The sequence below is a fragment of the Dreissena polymorpha genome, chromosome 4 (assembly GCF_020536995.1).
Source record: "Dreissena polymorpha isolate Duluth1 chromosome 4, UMN_Dpol_1.0, whole genome shotgun sequence".
NCBI lineage: Eukaryota > Metazoa > Mollusca > Bivalvia > Myida > Dreissenidae > Dreissena > Dreissena polymorpha.
In genome coordinates this window covers 47,968,420-47,990,806 of record NC_068358.1, presented here as the reverse complement: position 1 = coordinate 47,990,806, position 22,387 = coordinate 47,968,420, and the positions used below count along the sequence as shown (strand labels likewise).

Genomic DNA, 22,387 nt, shown 5'->3' with positions numbered 1-22,387 from the left:
TGATTATTATATCTCAATTCTATTTCAATTTAATCTTTTCAAACATACTAAATTATGAAAAATGCATTGAATATAGTGAAAACATGTACAAATGAAATAATGCGAGAGTAAGTAAAAAAATCCCCCAAAAAGGGAAACGCTGCAAAAATTCCCCCTCCTAAGGGCTGCGGACCCCTTCCCCCAAAGTAGTGTGAGGGCCCTGCAGGGTCACTTAGTGCATTTCAAGGATTTAGCATGGTGTCCACTCTTTAATTGAAGTAGTTTTCATCCGATCTTCAAACTTGGTCAGAAGTTTTGTCTAGATGATATCTAGGTCAAGTTCAAATATGTGCTGCTTTATTTTCAAAAATTAGGGATGGCAAAATTATTAGAATAATCGAATATTCGATTGAATGGTCAGCATTCGAATAATAAAAATGATATTCGCATATTCGCATTTTTTTCCAAACGTAATTTCACCAATATTTAATGAACTGCGAACCGCTTACTAAAAAGCAACCGAAATCTCTTGGGAGTAACATGTTTGACGTGACGTTCTTCGTGTCAAACTGATAACGTGGCCCATATCAGTGTTGATTGCGCAATGCAATATACACGCTCTAAGAAAGGCCCCGACTGTTGTTTGCCAATGGGGTGCCAATTAACAGTTTCAATTGACTGGCGAATAATAATAAAGTTTTGTGATCACACAAATCGCGCAATGCAATATACTAACTATAAGAAAGGGCCCGAACTGTTGTTTGTCAATTAGATACCAATTAAGGGCTTCAATTTACTTGCGAATTATAATTTAGTTTTTGTGATCACAGTTTGAACAGACATTTAAATTTGTGAATTACTCAAAAGTAACAGATAATATAATTCATCAAGGAATCATAATTCAAATCTGAAAATGCCACCAGCCCCTTCTGCAGTATGGAATATTTTACATGGTCTGTGGATAAGAAGACCGCAACGTGTAATGTGTGTAAACTTAGTTTTACATATGCGCGGTCTGCTACAAATCTGTGGCACATTTAAAAAATAAAATTCTATGACACGATGTTTTTCATTCTATTTCTGCCCGATCACAGTATCGGTCATAGTATTAGTCGACAGCGATACAATTATTTGATAGCAACGTTAATAAACAGCCTCGTATTTAGCAAACGGATATAATTTACAAACCAATGGAAATTAATACATAACAAGGTAAAATCAATCCAGCCGTTTTATGCGAATATTCAAATATTCGATTGAATGAATTTGCGAACATTCGAATACAGATACCGGTATTCGATGCCATCCCTATCAAAAATATACCATTTTGTCACTTAAATGGTAAAGTTATCAAGTTGTCCAAAACCTTCAAACGGGCGTATCTTGTGACAGTGTTGCACTCTTGTTTGAAAGTGTCGTAGAGGTAGGAAAAGGGGTTAGATTCAGCAAACAGGTTTGGTCAGTAAAATCCAGGGGTTTATCTGCCTATTTTGGGAAAAGGAGTCTGACCTAATTGGGAATTTTGTATCGACAAAATTGTCCATTTTGGGAATGTTTGCTTCGATGAAACGGCTCATTTTGGGAAAACATAGTGAATTTATCATGCTTAAATAAGTCAGAGGTTTAACAAATAATTTGTTTTTATTTGTTATTTTGACATTTAATGCAGGTAAGCATCAGATGAGTCAGTTTGGTTTGTGTGAATGTGCTGTGAAATGTGGAGCACAGCAGGTTCATGGTGCTGAATCCTCGCTCAACCACAGCAGTGCTTGTTGGTATGATCCACATCAGCTGGACGAGTTGGAACATTTATAATCTAATAATCAAAAGTCATAAGACACGTCTTTCTAAAAAAAAAATTTTTTTTTTTGGGAAATTGGGAATTTTTGTTATTATTTTGTTTTGGGATCAGGTCCGTTTGCATTGGGAATGCCTCCGTTTTCCGGAGGCGCAGACAGTGCTGAAAACCCCCTGAAATCTTTTAGCATCCTTATCATTTGATTAGATAAAAGTTTGTGTCCATGCATATCCTTGCAATCTTGGTGATACAATATCATAAAAATGGGAAAGAAATGGAGTTGATCCAACTAACACAGCAGTTTAAGTTAGCAAACCCTTTTCAATTCTTACTGAAGCATCCTCCACTCCAGTGCCAAGAATTGATTCCCATCATCCCATGGGGAGCAGATCATCTAGAAGTATGTGGTTTTTGGTCTCTATATAATCATACATGTTTATTATTGTTCCCTTAATAGTCAAAGCATGAAAACTGCACCAATATTGATAGATATTTAGGTAAATATTATACACATGCCGTATGGTCTCTTTTTGACGAGAGAGATGAGCACTTTGGATGTTAGTCCCTCCTTCTGGACATGAGACAATTTGTCTTAACATTTGTAAAATACAAAGCTAAAATTTGTTAAGATTATTATGAAAGTTGTCATTTAAGCTCAGTTTGGCAGAACCTTAACCCACTAATCCCTTTATAACCCTAAAATATCAATTCTTGCTAACATGTTGTTCATGACAACTTATCGGATATTGGTTTTGTAACACTTTCATGGTGTTATTTATATTACTATGGTCACAAATCAATTGATATATTGTGTCTTCTGAAAAAATCAGACTTCATTGTGCTTTTAACCAAATGTCATAAATACAGTGTGTAATATACCATCCGTGTCTTAATGCAAAAATAGCGTACTAAATAAAGTAATTTGAAAACAAATGCATTGCAATTACTCACAGCACACAAACAGAAAATAAACATATGCTTACGTTGTAAATTTTGAATTGAAAATAGTGAAATATTAAATAAGGCCCCAAATTAACAATGAAAAACAAGCAGACAGTTCAGCACAAATAATAACAAACAAACACAAATTCATGTCAGTGCTTCAGTTACATCTTAGGATTTGAAAAGGGCAGAGGGGATATTTTGTTGAAAGGGCACTTTCGAGAGCATGGTTGAATCTTGCACAAAAAACCCAAGTTACATATTATAAATAATATTTGTTATTCATATAAATACTTTTTCATATCACAAGTATTGCTGTAAGATTGCATTATATATTTATAGATTATTAGAAATATCATTGTACAATACGGAGATATATTTGGACAAGCAGGCAGTTTGAAGCCATCATCAGTCTCCTAAGTAACTGAAAGCCAAAATTTTAGAATACAATTATACTGATCTTTGGGTGCATGATGTTTAATGAGCATGAATGAAGAAAGCAGTAGAAAAAAAATCGTCTGCATTTAACCCGCCTGGAACTGGATCAGGTGCATCTGTGTGGTGACTTACAACCAGTCAACGGCTCTAACCTATAAAGTACATTTCAATTTCTTAGGTAACTTGTAAATTGTGACAAGGACAGATTTTAAAGGCATTGCGGGAATCATAGGCCGCAGGCTTTGGTCTTTGGAAGGGCATGGCAGACCTCAAGCTGGGCAGGGCCTTGTTACGACAGGGCAAAGGGCCCTTCCATTTAGGCCAAGCAGAAGCTCTGCATCAGCTACAACTTTGGCGTTACCCATAGTCAAGTGTTTTATTGTAGCCTAGATTAATAAATGTCTTGGTCCTCTTTCACAGTGTATTGATTAAGTTGTTCTATTACACTATGTCCACATCAAGATGCACATACACAGGGTATAATGCCCAATGATTTCACATTTCTAGTTCGTCAAAAAATAAGTAGCCAGGCTGTTTTCCATGTATAGCTTTGGTGAAACCTTGTTGACGCTAGAAGTCACATTTAAAGTCCTATCATTTGTTCTAATGATATCTTGACTGAGTTCAAAAATGGTTTTGGTCCGTTGAAAAACATGGTGACCCTGGTCATAGTGGAACATTATTAATGCTCTATTGACCACATTTATTGTCCAATCTTCATTAAACTTGGTCAGATCATTTGTCCCATATATCTCAGCTGAGTTTAAAACTGGACACATAAGGTCAAAAACTAAATAATTATGTGTAAAGTTTTATTGCTTGTTAAGACTCTTGAAGTTGCATTTTTTGTCCAATCTTCCTGAAACTTGGTCAAAACATTTGCTCTTATGATATATCAGGTCATCTTTAAAAATTGTTCCAGCCTGTTAAAAAATATGAGGCACTGCCTTGTTAATACTCTTGAAGTTTAATTTAAATTTTTTAGTCCCATCTTTTTGAAACTTTGTCAGAACATCTGTCCTTATTGTATGTATCAGTCGACTTTGAAACTAGGCCATGCAAGATAAGAAACTAGGTCACAAGGTCAAACTTATACTAGAAGTCATAATTCATGTAAAATTGTTATGAAACTTGGTCTGAACTTTCTCAATGATATGTCAGCCTAATTCAATCAAAGCGCTGAAGGCACTGTAGGTGTTCACTGTTGTATAAGTTTAGACGCAACGCAGTTTTAAAAATTATGTTATAGCTTGTTATATTGCAAGTTTTAAATGAACACAACCCATTCAAATTTATAAAGACTGATCTTAAAGCACAGGTCCAGATGTGTTTTTTTTTAAATCATTAATAAAAAATATAATTTAGGCTTCATTTTGGGAAAACAGGGCTTAATGCATTATGCATTAATTGTCATCCCAGTACCAAAGACTCTCTTTAAACAAAAAACATTATAAAATCAGAAAGTGTCATCCATGATTAGCTTGTGGGCATTGCACAGGCTAATCAGTGTGCACAGGCTAATCTTATTTGACATGCATTAACCCCCGTTTTCCCTGAAAGCAGCCAATATGTACAGATTTCAATGATAAACACTAGACTGGCCAATGTTGTCTTACAAGCTGTTAAACACTATAAGTCATATACACAATGCAGTGTACCAGTGGTGAACTATAAACAGGCAGATGTGGTGGTTATCGTTCCTAGCAGACGCTCGTAGCATTTGTCGTCTGCATAATTTTACTGCAACAGGCAGTGGTTGTCTTTCGATAGCGAAGTTAAGCAGTTAAGCGCATACTGATTTGCAAAACTTGCTCTGTTAAATTAGTGTGAGCTAACGCTCACACTTAAAATCAAAATATGAAAATTAAGTATTATGTGTAATGAAGTACTGGACTTTACCTTCTCAGAATATTTTAGTTCATTGGATCTTAGGTGAGCACCTTAGGGTTCATAGTCCTCTTGTTTATTCATTAATATTATTTTTTTTAGGAGACAATAAGACACAGACAATAAGTTGTTGTCAATATTACTTACAACCAAATACATACATTTCTTAAAATAATTCATATAAGGTCAGTAATGAATTGGAAGCCAATTGAAATACATTTACATGTATTTCATTCTCAAGGACATTTACTTTTAAACGTTTGGTTGCAATGTACTAATTTAAACTAACTGAATGATTTTAATGCTTTCATTTAATCGCACAACCCCAATATATTTTGATTTTGTAAATGGGTACAATGAATCTCTTTTGAAGCCAATAGTTGTTAAAACAGTTTTAGCGTGACAACTACTACATGTAGTCTCAAAATATTATTGCATGTATGAATGACGTAGGTCAGTTCTTTCCTATAGAGATTACAAAATAATATCGAGATGGAAACTTGACCGGTCATTCACAAAACAAAGCATGCATCAATGATCTAGATGCTATTTTGAGAACATAGCCTGTTCCCAAGGATTTTTGTTAAAGGGTGGACATGTAGACCCACATTTGGCAATGGATTTATTGTTTGCTTAATTAAATATGTCTTACATTCATTGTAAGTTGAGCCCAGGGAGCCATGAGGGATTAGTGGGAGATAACTTCTCCCTGGACATACATGTAGTAACTACTTCCTCTATATCATGAAGGAGAAGTGACTTCTCTTTTTAGCTCGGCTGTTTTAGGAGAAATAGCCAGCTTGTCGTGTCATCCGACGTCCGCGTCGTGCTAAAACCTTAACATTTTGTTAAGGTTTTGAACATTGGCTCTAAAATCAAAGTGCTTCAACCTACAACTTTGAAACTTACAGGCTTTTTCCGCCCTATGCCACGGGTCCGAAATTCGGCCCCATTCCCAATGCAAATCTGGTTGTTTTTTTCCCAATTGAAAAAAAAATTCCCAATTAAAAAAAAAAAAAAAAAAAAAAAATTTTTTTTTTTTTTTTTTTTTACCCTTTAAATATATAAGTTGACCTGATCTGGTTTAGAAAATAGAAAGTATTGCATAATTAAATTATCAGTTGCCTTGAATTTGTTTTAAGAACTGTAAAATATGTTAATGATTATTTAAGACTTTCCTTTTTTTCCTCAAAATCCGGCGCTTCCCGCGATTTTTTTCACCTCAAAAAGGCCAAGCCTTTTCCCCAAATTCAGATTAAAAAACCTGCATTAATCAAACATGTTCATAATATTTTGTAAAATTTTAATAAAAAGTTATCAAAATAGTCGTTATTTACCAGTTAACGGCTTCTTTGAAATATAAGAAACACTGTTTTAAATAATTTACATGCGATAATTTTTCCGAATTGAGCCAATTTTGCGATTAATTTTTTTCCCAAAATGGGGGTTTTCACGACGCGAAATTCCCAAAATTCCAGTGTGGCGTTTTCCCAAAATGGAGCGGAAAAAGCCTGACTTAATATGTAGCTGCACCTTGATGAGATCTACATGCCACACCCATTTTTGGGTCACTAGGTCAAGGTCACTGTGACCTCTAAAAAAAATAAAATCTGACAAGCTCTCATTTATTCAAAACTGCAACCGCAGCCTAGCGTGGCACCCGTTATGCGGTGCTCTTGTTGATTGTTTACTTTGAGCCAGATGTTGACAGATAATATAGTATTTGAGTTCAGTTAAATACAATGATAACATGTTAACTTATAAAATAGTGTCTTTGTTAATTATCCCCACGCTTTTTGAAAAAAAGCTGGGGATATTGTGGTTATCTCCGCCGTCCGTCCGTCCATCCGTCCGTCTGTCCGTCCGTCCTGGCCACTATCTCCTCCTACACTAAAAGCACTAGAACCTTGAAACTTACACACATGGTAGCTATGAGCATATGTGCGACCCTGCACTATTTGGAATTTTGATCTGACCCCTGGGTCAAAAGTTATAGCGGTTGGGGTGGGGCCGCGTCAGAAATTATCACTCATTTTTTAAGGTTATTTTACATTTACTTCTTTATTTCTACACCGATTCACTTCAAATTGATACTGGACCTCTCTTATAACAATACGGTCAATCTCAACCATGCACGGCCCCATTCCCAACCCTGGGGCGCCCCGCCCACATAGGCCACACCCACCAAAAATTTCCATTTACTATAATTTTTTCATTTCTACATGGATTCACTTCAAATTGATACTGAACTTTTGTTATGACATTAGGGTCAATCTCAACTATGCATGGCCCCAATCCCAACCCTGGGGCGCCCGCCCACATAGGCCACACCCACCAAAAAATTCCATTTACTATAATTTTTTCATTTCTACACGGATTCACTTCAAATTGATACTGAACTTCTCTTATGACATTAGGGTCTATCTCAACTATGCATGGCCCCATAACCAACCCTGGGGCCCCGCCCACATAGACCACACCCACCCAAAATTGCCTTTACTATAATTTCTTCATTTCTACACCGATTCACTTCAAATTGATATTGAACTTCTCTTATGACTATACAGTCAATCTCAACTATGCATGGCCCCATTACCAACCCTGGGGCGCCCCGCCCACATAGACCACACCCACCCAAAATTGCCTTTTACTATAATTTCTTCATTTCTACACCGATTCACTTCAAATTGATACTGAACCTCTCTTATGACAATACGGTCAATCTCAACTATGCATGGCCCCATTACCAACCCTGGGGCCCCGCCCACATAGACCACACCCACCCAAAATTGCCTTTTACTATAATTTCTTCTTTTCTACACCGATTCACTTCAAATTGATACTGAACTTCTCTTATGACAATATGGTCAATCTCAACTATGCATGGCACAATTACCAACCCTGGGGCGCCCTGCCCACATATGTCACACCCACCCAAAATTGCCTTTTACTATAACTTCTTCATTTCTACACCAATTCACTTCTAATTGATGATGAACTTCTCTTATGACAATACGGTCAATCTCAGCTATGCATGGCCCCATTACCAACCCTGGGGCACACCTAGGTCAAACATTCGGCGTGGGGATACGCGTCGGCCTCTGCCGCGCCATTTCTAGTATTTCTTAATGTTTTCCCTAACCTGCCAAATATGTATTGTTTCTGATTAATCATGTATCATGAAGGGCATGGTGTAATGAGGGAAATAAAATAAGTGAAGTTAATAAACCACTTCTCCTATTAGTTGCATCACTTCTCCCTAATTTCAGCTGAGGGAGAAGTTACTTCTCCCTCAAATTTGAATGTAGACTTAGCTAAATCAAGGATATAAGCTTACATGTGCATGCAAGTACACCATAAATTTTATATTAAATTTTGTAAATGTGATCTTAAAATATTCTTTTTTTACTTTCAGGTCTCGTTGCAATAATTGCCTTGTACTTGATGATCGGCTATGGAGCCCAATTCCTGTGCAATTTCATTGGTTTCCTGTACCCAGCATATGCATCGTATGTATATTAATTTCAAATGATATCCGTCAAAAATGTCCGATGGATTTTAATGGAGCAATAAAATGTTAACGATTGGCCAGGACAGTTATTTACGGTTCTTGTCACAGGAGATTTGATGATTTGTTCATAAAAGTTCAATTATAAAAAATATGATTTTTAATTTGACCTTGCAATAATTACCATATAATCATGCCCCCCTTCGAAGAAGAGGGGGTATATTGCTTTGCACATGTCGGTCGGTCTGTCGGTCCGTCCACCAGGTGGTTTCCGGATGATAACTCAAGAACGCTTAGGCCTAGGATCATGAAACTTCATAGGTAGATAGCTCATGACTCGCAGATGACCCTTATTGATTTTGAAGTCACTAGGTCAAAGGTCAAGGTCATGGTGACCCGAAAAAGTAAAATGGTTTCCGGATGATAACTCAGGAACGCATATGCCTAGGATCATGAAACTTCATAGGTAAATTGATCACGACTTGCAGATGACCCCTATAGATTTTGAGGTCACTAGGTCAAAGGTTAAGGTCACGGTGACCCGAAATAGTAAAATGGTTTCTGGATAACTCAAGAACGCATACGCCTAGGATCATGAAACTTTATAGGTAGATAGATCATGACTCGCAGATGACCCCTATTGATTTTGAGGTCAAAGGTCAAGGTGACGGTGACCCGAAATAGTAAAATGGTTTCCGGATGATAACTCAAGAATACATATGCCTAGGATCATGAAACTTCATAGGTACATTGATCATGACTCGCAGATGACCCATATTGATTTTCAGGTCACTAGGTCAAATGTCAAGGTCACGGTGACCAGAAAAAGTAAAATTGTTTCCGGATGATAACTCAAGAACGCTTTTGCCTAGGATCATGACACTTCATAGGTGCATTGATCATGACTGGCAGATGACCCCTATTGATTTTCAGGTCAAAGGTCAAGGTCACAGTGACAAAAAACGTATTCACACGATGCCTGCCACTGCAACGGACAGCCCATATGGGGGGCATGCATGTTTTACAAACAGCCCTTGTTCAAATTGTATTCAATAATGAAAAACCAATATTTGGTATACCTGTTTTTTATGACAGTATCAGCAAATGGTTTAAGTTTGATTCTTGGCAAAAAGATTGCAAAATATAAGTTTGCAATTAATTATCAAAGTATGCAATTAATCATTAATTAAAATATGCAAATAATCATTACTGCATTGCATTTTACTGGAACAACTCTAACGTATATAGTTTTAATTGCATTATCATTAAACTTGGTGGCAACATTTATGGGCATAGAATCTCAGCAAAGCTTGATAACCCACCATATCACCTTTAATTTAAATATATTTCTGCTCTCTTATTTGTGGTTTCTGCTGAATAATGTTTGTTTGCATTTACTTATCTTGATACAAAGTTAGATATACTAGAAAGCTTTAATAAAGGCCAATGTTGGGAAGATAGAGGAATGGTTTCTGCTCAATAAATTATGTTTTTATGGAAGTATTGCATCAACATTTTCTATGTATATAACTTAGATGGAGAGCTAGCTTTGGATTGCATTTTTTTCCAGTTTGTTTTAAGTTAGACTGTAAGGATCACTTTTACTAAAAATAGAGAATTTTTCCAATCAATAACTGAAGTTTGCAACAAAATATTACAAGGAAATTGTGTGTGTACTGAAGCTAGCTTGCCTGCAGATCAAGCAAAGGATTTCATTATGGAACAGTCCAGTTAAAGTTACAGCAAATACTGTAACTAAAAATAGAAAAACAGTTTCAGCCCAATAACTTTCATTAGGATGCAGGTAATGCACTAAAGTTTTCTGCACAGGTTGCTTTAATACATGAACAACTAGCGTGGGATTACATATCATATGTGCAAGTTGGATAAGGGTCGAGGTCACTGTTGCTGAAAGTTAAGAACAGTTTCTTCTAAATACCTTGATCCAACAAGGGTTTTGCGCTGACATTTTGTGTGAAGCTACATACTGTAGCTTATCTGCAGACCCATTTTGACATGTAAAATCATTTAATTTAAATCAAATATACATACAGCGATTTATGTTGCCCAATTGGGAAAAGTACCAATACCAGCCCAATTGGGAAAAATGTGTTCTAAAAAAACTTAAATTGGGAAAATTTGCGTTGTGAAGTCTTCATATTGGGGAAATTGGTGTATTTGATTTTTTTCTCTCCCAAATACAATTGATAAATATAAAGTGTTGTCAAGTTGTCAATATTATATTTACTTAGGTTCAACCCATAGAGCTGCATAGGGAAACTAACTTTATATTTCTTTTTTTTTTCCATTTTTTTAAGCTCCCCGAAATATTTTCGGTGGAGCATGTAGTTGCCAGTTTAAACTTCCTTCCTTCCTTCCTTCCTTCCTTCCTTCCTTCCTTCCTTCCTTAAGGAAGGAAGGAAGAAGGAAGGAAGGAAGGAAGGAAGGAAGGAAGGGAAGGAAGGAAGGAAGGAAGGAAGGAAGGACAGGAAGGAAGGAAGGAGAAGGAAGGAAGGAAGGAAGGAAGGAAGGAAGGAAGGAAGGAAGGAAGGAAGGAAGGAAGGAAGGAAGGGAAGGAAGGAAGGAAGGAAGGACTTCCTTAAGGAAGGAGGAAGGAAGGAAGGGAAGTCCTTCCTTTCTTCCTTCCTTCCTTCCTTCCTTCCTCCCTCCCTCCCTCCCTCCCTCCCTCCCTCCTCCCTCCCTCCCTCCCTCCCTCCCTCCCTCTCCTTCCTTCCTTCCTTCCGTTACAGTTTCTCATAGCACCTTCAATACTTTACCGATCTCTTTCAAATTTGGCATGTACGTACCTTGCATGGACCTCTACCTTTTGATGAGTTTTGAGGTCACTGGGGTCAAGGTCACCGAGGCTAATAATAGATTTTTCCGTCACACTTTTCTTACAGTTTCTCATAGCACCTTCAAGACTTTACAGATCTCTTAAATATTTGGCATGTACGTACCTTGCATGGACCTCTACCTTTTGATGAGGTTTGAGGTCACTGGGGTCAAGGTCAAGGTCACCGAGGCTAATTATAGAATTTTCTGTCACACTTTTGTTACAGTTTCTCATAGCACCTTCAATACTTTACCGATAGCTTTCATATATATTTCTAAGAAGAGGGGTTATATTGTTTTGCACATGTCTGTCGGTCGGGTCGGTCCGTCCACCAAATAGTTTCTGGATGATAACTCAAGAACGCTTAGGCCTAGGATCATGAAACTTCATAGGAACATTGATCATGACTGGCAGATGACCCCTATAAATTTTCAGGTCACTAGGTCAAAGGTCAAGGTCACATTGACTCGAATCAGTAAAATGATTTCAGGATGATAACTCGACAACCCTTAAGCCTAGGTTTATGAAACTTCATAGGTGAAATGATCATGACTGGCAGATGACCCCTATCGATTTTAAGGTCACTAGGTCAAATGTCAAGGTCACACTGACTCGAAACAGTAAAATGGTTTCCGGATGATAACTCAAGAATGCTTAGGCCTAGGATCATAAAACTTCATAGGTATATTGCTCATGACTGGCAGATGACCCCTATTGATTTTCAGGTCACTTGGTCAAAGGTCAAGGTCACAGTGACTTGAAACATTACAATTGTTTCCGGATGATAACTCAAGAACACTTAGACCAAGGATCATGAAACTTCATAGGCAGATGACCCCTATTGATTTTCAGGTCACTAGGTCAAAGGTCAAGGTCACAGTGACTCGAAACAGTAAAAGGGTTTCCGGATGATAACTCAAGAACGCTAAGGCCTACATGTAGGATCATAAAACTAAATAGGTACATTGGTCATGACTGGCAGATGATTCCTATTGATTTTCAGGTCACTAGGTCAAAGGTCAAGGTTACAGTGACTCGAAACAGTAAAATGGTTTATGGATGATAACTCACGAATGCTTAGGCCTAGGATCATGAAACTTCATAGGTACATTGGTCATGACTGGCAGATGACCCCTATTGATTTTCAGGTCACTAGGTCAAAGGTCAATATCACAGTGAAGCAGTAAAATGGTTTCTAACGTATTCACACAATGGCTGCCACTACAACTGACAGCCCATTTGGGGGGCATGCATGTTTTATAAACAGCCCTTGTTAATTATTTTTTTGGAAACCTTTAATTGGGAATGTTTTTGACAGTAAGTTGGACATTTGTTGTTGTTTTTTGTAATTGGGAAAGTGCCGCTTTCCGGTACTTTATAAAGAAGAAAAACAATGTGACATATTAAAGATTGAAGATCTTGTAATGTTTCACAGCATTGCTGTGTTTCCTGTTGTCCTCAATATGTTTATGCCATCATTTGTATAACAAAATAATATAACCTGTAAAGATCAATGTTACCAGACATTTAGCAGAGTATGTATTTTTTAAGTGTTCTCTCTTGTTCAAAGATATATCCCTAATTTTTCCAACAAACTCTAAAATTCTATCTTAAAAGCCAGGGTTTTTCATCACCATATTGGGACTGGTACAGGACTGGTGCAAGTCTAATTGGCAAAATTAGCGTAGTTTCATCAAAGTTGGGAAATATATGATTATGCTAAAAACTTCATAAAGTATGAACATATAATAAGATTGCATTTAATAAACTTAAAAAAAGAAACTGTTTAACATCTAGTTAATTTTATTCATTTACTAGCAGTTGTGTAGGTAAGTCCTGCGAAAGCCTGTTTCTATTAATAGTATACTATGAGTTTATTAAACTAAAAACTCTTTCAAATGAAGCCATGCTTGAGGGTAACTGCTTTCACGGTCTAAATCCAGATTCTATGCTCAGTTTCTGTAGGACAATCTGCCACTGACTAAAGCAGGTTTTCATCAATAACTCAGCTGTAGATGAAACATTGTTATAATCAACATCTGACATTACAGTCCTTATTACCCTCGGGAGTGGCACTTAATTAATTGATTTATGTGTGCTGTCAATGAATGTGTATATTCTGTATTATAAAACCCTTACCTAGTGAGAAGGCTGCACTTATGGACATTTGTATTGTTTTATTAGCTCACCTGAGCACAACGTGCTCATTGTGAGCTTTTGTGATCGCCTTTTGTCCGTCGTCCGTTGTTCGGCGTCAACATTTGCCTTGTTAACTCTCTAAAGGGCACATTTATTGTCCAATCTTCTTGAAATTTGGTCAGAAGGTTTGTCTCAATGATATCTTGGAGGAGTTCGAAAATGGTTACGTTTGCTTGAAAAACATGGCTGCCAAGGGGCGGGGCATTTTTCCTTATATGGCTATATATGGCTATAGTAAAATCTTGTTAACACTCTAGAGGCCACATTTATTGTCTGATCTTCATGAAACTTGGTCAGAAGATTCATCCCAATAATATCTTGGATGAGTTCGAAAATGATACCGGTTGGTTGAAAAACATGGCCGCCAGGGGGCGGGGCATTTTTCCTTATATGGCTATTGTAAAAGCTTGTTAACACTCAAGAGGCCACATTTATTTTCCGATCTTCATGAAACTTGCTCAGAAGATTTGTCTCAATGATATCTTGGATGAGTTCAAAAATGGTAACCTTTGCTTGAACAACATGGCTGCCAAGGGGTGGGGCATTTTAAGCTCATCTATTTTTTTTTTTTTAAATTATGAGCTATTGTCATCACCTTGGCGTCGGTGTCGGCGTCGGCGTAGGTCCACTTTTCTCATAAAGTATCAATGCTATTGTATTCAAACTTGGTACACTTACTTACTATCATGAGGGGACTGGGCAGGCAAAGTTAGATAACTCTGGCTTGCATTTTGAATTATGTGCACTTTTTATACTTAGAAAATTGAAAATTTTGGTTAAGTTTTGTGTTTAGGTCTATTTTATTCCTTTAATATCAAAGCTATTGCTTTCTTACTTGCAGCACTTACTAACTATCACAAGGGGACTGTGCAGGCAAAGTTATGTAACTCTGACTGGAATTTTGACAGAATTATGTGCCCTTTTTATACTTGAAAATTTGGTTAAGATTTGTGTTTTGGTCCACTTTACCCCTAAAGTATCATAGATATTGCTTTCATACTTGGAACACTCGCAAACTATCTTAAGGGGACAGTAAAGGACAAGTTGCATAACTGTGGTTGTAATTTTTACGGAATTATGGCCTTTTTTGACTTAGTAAATTTGAATATATGGTTACATTTTGTGTTTAGATGCACTTTACTTCTAAAGTATGAAGGCTATTGCTTTTAAACTTAAAATACTTTCATGCTTTCATGAGGGTACTGTACCTGGCAAGTTGAATTTTACCTTGACCTTTGAATGACCTTGACTCTCAAGGTCAAATTATTAAATTTTGCTAAAATTGCCTTAACTTCTTTATTTATGATTAGATTTGATTGATACTTTGACAAAACAACTCTTATCTGACATACCACAATAGACTCCACCCAATCCATCCCCAACGCCCCCCCCCCCCCCCTCAAACCCATTATTATTTTATTTTTTTAATTAAAGATCATCTAATAAATGACCACCACACCCTCACACTATACCCCACCACCTTCCACCCCAAAAAAATAACTTTTATGCCCCCGGTAGGGTGGCATATAGCAGTTGAACTGTCCGTCAGTATGTCAGTCAGTCTGTCCGTCCGTCCGAAAAAAACTTCAACATTGGCCATAACTTTCTCACTTTTGAAGATAGCAACTTGATATTTGGCATGCATGTGTATCTCATGGAGCTGCACATTTTGAGTGGTGAAAGGTCAAAGTCATGGTCATCCTTCAAGGTCAAATTTATTGTGTCTGTCCGTCCGAAAACTTTAACATGGGCAATAACTTTTTCAATATTGAAGATAGCAACTTAATATTTGGCATGCATGTGTATCTCATGGAGCTAAACATTTTGAGTGGTGAAAGGTGAAGGTCAAGGTCATCCTTCAAGGTCAAATGTCAAATATATGGCGTCTGTCCGTCCGAAAACTTTAACATTGGCCATAACATTTTTATGTCCCACACTATAGTAGTGGGGGACATATTGTTTTTGCCCTGTCTGTTGGTCTGTTGGTCTGTTTGCGCCAACTTTAACATTTTGCAATAACTTTTGCTATATTGAAGATAGCAACTTCATATTTGGCATGCATGTGTATCTCATGAAGCTGCACATTTTGAGTGGTGAAAGGTCAAGGTCAAGGTCATCCTTCAAGGTCAGAGGTCAAATATATGTTGCCAAAATCGCTCATTTTATGAATACTTTTGCAATATTGAAGATAGCAACTTGATATTTGGCATGCATGTGTATCTCATGGAGCTGCACATTTTGAGTGGTGAAAGGTCAAGGTCAAGGTCATCCTTCAAGGTCAGAGGTCAAAAATATGTGGCCCAAATCGCTTATTTTATAAATACTTTTGCAATATTGAAGATAGCAACTTGATATTTGGCATGCATGTGCATCTCATGGAGCTGCACATTTTGAGTGGTGAAAGGTCAAGGTCAAGGTCATCCTTCAAGGTCAGAGGTCAAATATATGTGGCCCAAATCGCTTATTTTATGAATACTTTTGCAATATTGAAGATAGCAACTTGATATTTGGCATGCATGTGTATCTCATGGAGCTGCACATTTTGAGTGGTGAAAGGTCAAGGTCATCCTTCACAAGGTCAAGGTCATCCTACAAAGTCAAACATCATATAGGGGGACATTGTGTTTCACAAACACATCTTGTTAATATTGAAGATAGCAACTTGATATTTGGCATGCATGTGTATCTCATGGAGCTGCACATTTTGAGTGGTGAAAGGTCAAAGTCATGGTCATCCTTCAAGGTCAAATTTATTGTGTCTGTCCGTCCGAAAACTTTAACATTGGCAATAACTTTTTCAATATTGAAGATAGCAACTTAATATTTGGCATGCATGTGTATCTCATGGAGCTAAACATTTTGAGTGGTGAAAGGTGAAGGTCAAGGTCATCCTTCAAGGTCAAATGTCAAATATATGGCGTCTGTCCGTCCGAAAACTTTAACATTGGCCATAACATTTTTATGTCCCACACTATAGTAGTGGGGGACATATTGTTTTTGCCCTGTCTGTTGGTCTGTTTGCGCCAACTTTAACATTTTGCAATAACTTTTGCTATATTGAAGATAGCAACTTCATATTTGGCATGCATGTGTATCTCATGAAGCTGCACATTTTGAGTGGTGAAAGGTCAAGGTCAAGGTCATCCTTCAAGGTCAGAGGTCAAATATATGTTGCCAAAATCGCTCATTTTATGAATACTTTTGCAATATTGAAGATAGCAACTTGATATTTGGCATGCATGTGTATCTCATGGAGCTGCACATTTTGAGTGGTGAAAGGTCAAGGTCAAGGTCATCCTTCAAGGTCAGAGGTCAAATATATGTGGCCCAAATCGCTTATTTTATAAATACTTTTGCAATATTGAAGATAGCAACTTGATATTTGGCATGCATGTGCATCTCATGGAGCTGCACATTTTGAGTGGTGAAAGGTCAAGGTCAAGGTCATCCTTCAAGGTCAGAGGTCAAATATATGTGGCCCAAATCGCTTATTTTATGAATACTTTTGCAATATTGAAGATAGCAACTTGATATTTGGCATGCATGTGTATCTCATGGAGCTGCACATTTTGAGTGGTGAAAGGTCAAGGTCAAGGTCATCCTTCACAAGGTCAAGGTCATCCTACAAGGTCAAACATCATATAGGGGGACATTGTGTTTCACAAACACATCTTGTTAATATTGAAGATAGCAACTTGATATTTGGCATGCATGTGCATCTCATGAAGCTGCACATTTTGAGCGGTGAAAGTTCAAGGTCAAGGTCATCCTTCAAGGTCAAAATTTTTAAAAATTGTTCAAAGCGATGTTCTCATGAAGCTGCACATTTTGAGTGGTGGAAGTTCAAGGTCAAGGTCATCCTTCAAGGTCAAGGCCATCCTTCAAGGTCAAAGGTCAAAAAAAATAATTCAAAGCGGGGTGCTCATGAAGCTGCACATTTTGAGTGGTGGAAGTTCAAGGTCAAGGTCATTCTTCAAAGTCAAGGTCATCCTTCAAGGTCAAAGGTCAAACAATAATAATTTTAAATCGGCGTTATCATGAAGCTGCACATTTTGAGTGGTGGAAGGTCAAGGTCATCCTTCAAGGTCAAGGTCATCCTTCAAGGTCAAAGGTCAAAACAAATTTATTTCAAAGTGGCGTTCTCATAAAGCTGCACATTTTGAGTGGTGGAAGGTCAAGGTCATCCTTCAAGGTCAAAGGTTTTGCTTGAACGTGGCTTCCAAGGGGCAGGGCAATTTTCCTTATATGGCTATAGTAAAATCATGTTAACACTTTAGAGGCCACATTTACTGTCCGATCTAAATGAAACTTGGTCAGAAGATTCATCCCAATAATATCTTGGACGAGTTAAAAAATGATGCCGGTTGGTTGAAAAGCATGGCTGCCAGGGGGCGGGGCATTTTTCCTTATATGGCTATAGTAAAACCTTGTTAACACTCTAGAGGCCACATTTATTTTCCGATCTTCATGAAACTTGGTCAGAAGATTTGTCCCAATAATATCTTGTTATCTCAGGTGAGCAACTTTGGGGCTTTCAGGCCCTCTTGTTTTATTTGTGGCGATACCCTTACCAAAACAAAGTATTCAGACACAGGGAACCACAAAATTCCATCATCAAAGCTTATTGCAGTTTCTTCCCCTGTTGATTAACAATCACTGGTTTGAGCCTTACTCGATTGTTGAGGCAAAATTTGGATGAGAATCTAGTTACTTATTTTCTATGGCCTAAAGAAAAATGCTGGTAACCATTGACTATTAGTGTCACACAGTTGCTCTTTATGTTTGCAGGGTGAAGGCCATAGAGAGCACCAGCAAGGAGGATGATACCCAGTGGCTCATGTACTGGGCTGTCTACAGCTTTTTCTCACTGCTCGAGTTCTTCACTGACATCTTCCTCTTCTGGATCCCCTTCTATTGGCTCCTCAAGGTAACACTGGGGCCTTACACAGCTCTTGTTATGATCCAAAGCTGTGGGCCTGATGAAATGAATTTAAGCCCAGCAAACTTGACATTTCTGACAAAGTGTAAAAAACAGACCATGATAATGAAAATTATCTTCATAATGTAAAGCAGTGTCCGACAAATCCATTGCCCGGAGCCCGGGGGCTACCGAAATTTTTCATCGGGCTACTGAAATTTTCCAGCTGACGCCTGCCGGGCTACTATAAATCTATTAGAGCAGTAGCCCGGTTTATTGACAGACATACGTAGAATAAACACGCTGACCATGTGTTTGTACACTGTGTATTGCTTATAATCCGATAACAAAGTGCAATCAGTTATCTAATCAGTCACCGATCACTTGCGGTTATGTCGTAAACAGTAACAGTGTATTTTAATCATCCAATCAGAATCAACATATGTCGTCTGCTAAAAATGTAATGAGAGCCGGTTGGATAGTTGGCGCACATGATGCAACATCATTTGGCAGTTTGGAATTCTTTGTTAACCGCAACAATGAGTAATAGCGACAACGTTTTTGATGTCGTTAAATATCCAAGGACGCCGAACATTAAATAAATCAAAACAATAGCGGGTTCTTCAAAACGGTAACGAAACCGAAAATGAAGATTAATAACAACAGTGTGAACGCGGTTAACACCTGCTAATTAGTTTTCATTGTCAATTAATAATTGGATTAATCGACTGTTAATCAATAATCCCATATATGCCCGATTTATATTTTTAAAACCAAATTATGGATGGGTAATATAGACGATAAGAGTCATAAACACAAACGTTTCTAAAGTGTCAAATGAATTTCGGCATATGGTTCTATTTAAAGATATGATGAAATAAGCTCCCAATCTGGACCGTTGTATTGCAACATGAGTAAATCACCTGCCACGGTTTGCACGCGTTGTGTACAGCTATTTTAGGTTACAAAATTCTACATTTAATAAATGAATTTCTTTGTCCAGATAAAAAGCGCGCAAAAATTGGCGTGGGTGTTTTTTTTTGTAAATAAAAATTTCGTAGCGGGTACAACATTGGGATCATTTAATTTCCATTAAAAGTTTCGTTGTGAATTTCAACTAAAGTACCGGGGTATCTCGCGAATTATTTGGCATTGACATTTCCTCTTAATAAAATATCATGTTAACACGCTGTATCGTTACCGTTACGCTGTATCAGTTCCTTCATTTTTGAAACAATTATTGTATTGCATACTGACTGCACACAAGCGTGTTACAGGTGCAATACGTAAATTCGGACAGTACATAAAGTCGGACAATAGAAAATAAATGATTTAATACTCTTGATTACTTGAAACTCGGTATTTTTTGTTAAAAAGGGCAATTGCATTGATAAACACCATACGAATCAATCGTATTGATCATCTAAACGCTTTATTTACGTTTCCGACTTAACCGTGCTGTTCGAATTTAAGTACACATACATGTGCACATACGAGTAATATCTACATGTAGTATATGATTTCTTTGGTACATGTACATTTAAGTACACGGTGCCTGTACTGTAACATTAATTTACGATATTGACTGTGTACATCAGACTACTTGCTGTATTATGTATATGTATGTATACATATTATGTATATGTAAATGAAGAAAATAAAGATGAAAACCTGCCTCTTATCATTTTGCAGGAAAATTTTATGGGCTACCAAATATTTTTATTGGTAGCCCAGTGGGCTACCTGAAAAATAAGAAATTTGTCGGACACTGTGTAAAGGATCAAATTGGACTTTACTTATCTATTATAACATCTGGACAGTTAAAGACTTTTATTGTTAGTCTTAAAACCAGTAAAAAAACAATTCAAATTAACATAAGGAGGTTTGTAAACCCCTATTTTTACGTAGGTAATGGGAGGTTGAAAACCATGTGATTTGGTAAAAAAACGGGAAAAAAAAGTATACTCTAGAAGTCACATATTTAGTCCAATCTTTATGAAATTTATTGATATGATCTCATCCAAGTTCCAAAATGGATTGGGGTCATTGAAAAATGGCCACGAGGGGCGGGCAAGTTCCTCATATACATGTAGCTGTGGTTTCACACCTTGTTTTAATCCAGGAAGTAAATTTTGTAGGTCCCATCATCATGAAACTTGGTCAGAACATGTATTCCAATAAAATATTAGCAGAGTTTGAAAATGTTTTCAGTCTGTTGTATATCATGACCACCACATGACCACCAGTTTGTCTTATATGGCTATTGCGAAATCTTGTAAACACTGTTATAAGTTACATTTTCTGTGCAATCTTCACGATACTCGGTCAGAACATTTGTTTAAATAATATCTTTGCGGAGTTCAATTTTTTTTTTAGAAATGGAAACACAGTTTCGCAACAGGGTGGGGCAGTTTTCCTTACATGTCTCTCTCTGTATTTAAACCTTTTAAACCCACTACAAGTTACACTTTTTGTCGAATCAGCTTGAATTTGATCAGAATATTTGTTCTTATGACATCTCAGCTGCGTTTAAACATGCTGCTTGGTAAAAAGCAATGTCAGAAGCCACATTAATTACACAAACTGAAACATCACAAAAACTGTTACAAACTTTTTAGTTCAATTGGGTCTTAGGTAAGCGCATTTGGCTCTCTTGTTTGTGGTTATTGTGACGTTATGTAAATGTATGTAAAAATGATAAATAAAGTTGGAACTTTTATTAACCCCCATGTTTCTTATATCAAATAACTATTGGTAAATTATGATCATCAGAATTTGTTGTGTAATTAATGCATGATTACAACCTATATTTGCATCTGGAACTTTACTTCCGAGGCAATATAATTTCATGATGCCTTCCAATCTCTGTTCACAGTGTATCTTCCTCATGTGGTGCATGTGCTCGGCCACGTGGAACGGCTCTGACATGATCTACAAGAGACTCATCCGTCCCTTCGTGCTGCGACACCAGAAGAAGATTGACGAGGCTTTAGATCAGGCTGCTGATAAGCTGAAAGATGGTGAGGACATTTGCTTTGGGATATATTCGTAATTTATTGTTGCCCTATGTTGTATGTTTTAATGCGAATTTTTTTTTTGTAGTTTGTTTGCTTTAAAGCGCAAATTATTCCTGTTTTCCACGAAACTGTTGGTGAATAGTATTAAGTATTTGTATGTTTTCATTATTAATGTATAAACCAGATTAGTGCATATCTTTTTCCAAAAAATATTTCTGAGAAAACCTGCTTGTCCAGCCTGCAAATTATGCTCAAACTAGCAAAAGCTGTGTTTCTGTCCCATTTATGTTATAATCAGTTTGCTATGATGAAGCTTCATATTATTTATAAATAATTTACAGCTTTCCGGCATGTGCAAAAAGCGATATCCCAATATTATTTTTCTTTTTTGATGTGTTTTCTGTTCTAACCGAAAGATTTAACCTAAATCCACAGGCACTTTAGGTGGAAGTGGAGTCCTGGATAATCTGTTGCTGACTGAAATGTTTTATATGAGGATCACACTTTACGCAGATGCATTAAGCAAACTTTTCTCCACTACATCCCTAATATGTTGTAAAGTTTGTGGCTTGTGTTTTATTACAGTTGCATGAGTATTGTTTAAACACTGTTGAGTTTTTCACAGCAGTTTCGATCTCAAATTACTTAATTTATGCACAATTTATCTTATTTTTGAGAATGTTGACTCTTTGATTTTTGTCTTTAAAAGTCTTTGGGTTTGCAAAACGAACAGGTGAGTTAAGGAGTTATGTTCCCTTTCTTGTTAATTTTGAGGCATGATATTCGCACACATGAGTCGTAGATTATCTTAAAAAATTATTGAATATTACACTAGCAGGCCTTGCACCAATATTCTACCTGTAGG

At 37.0% G+C, this 22,387-nt stretch overlaps 2 protein-coding genes across 4 annotated transcripts in view; one reads left to right on the top strand and one right to left on the bottom strand.

Annotated features, from left to right (window-relative positions):
* The window catches only part of LOC127880130 (pyroglutamyl-peptidase 1-like), a 483,820-nt gene that overhangs the window by 333,335 nt on the left and 128,098 nt on the right, over positions 1-22,387 (bottom strand). The window lies entirely within an intron of this gene.
* Positions 1-22,387, top strand: part of LOC127880129 (receptor expression-enhancing protein 5-like) — a 33,541-nt gene that overhangs the window by 6,733 nt on the left and 4,421 nt on the right. For 2 of the 3 annotated variants that reach the window (XM_052427369.1, XM_052427368.1), the window contains exons 2-4: positions 8,460-8,553; positions 18,376-18,514; positions 21,381-21,525. In XM_052427369.1, the coding sequence (XP_052283329.1) occupies positions 8,460-8,553; positions 18,376-18,514; positions 21,381-21,525 (378 nt within the window). Of the gene's footprint in view, positions 1-8,459; positions 8,554-18,375; positions 18,515-21,380; positions 21,526-22,231; positions 22,256-22,387 lie in introns of all 3 variants that reach the window. The other variant, XM_052427367.1, reaches the window with a different exon arrangement.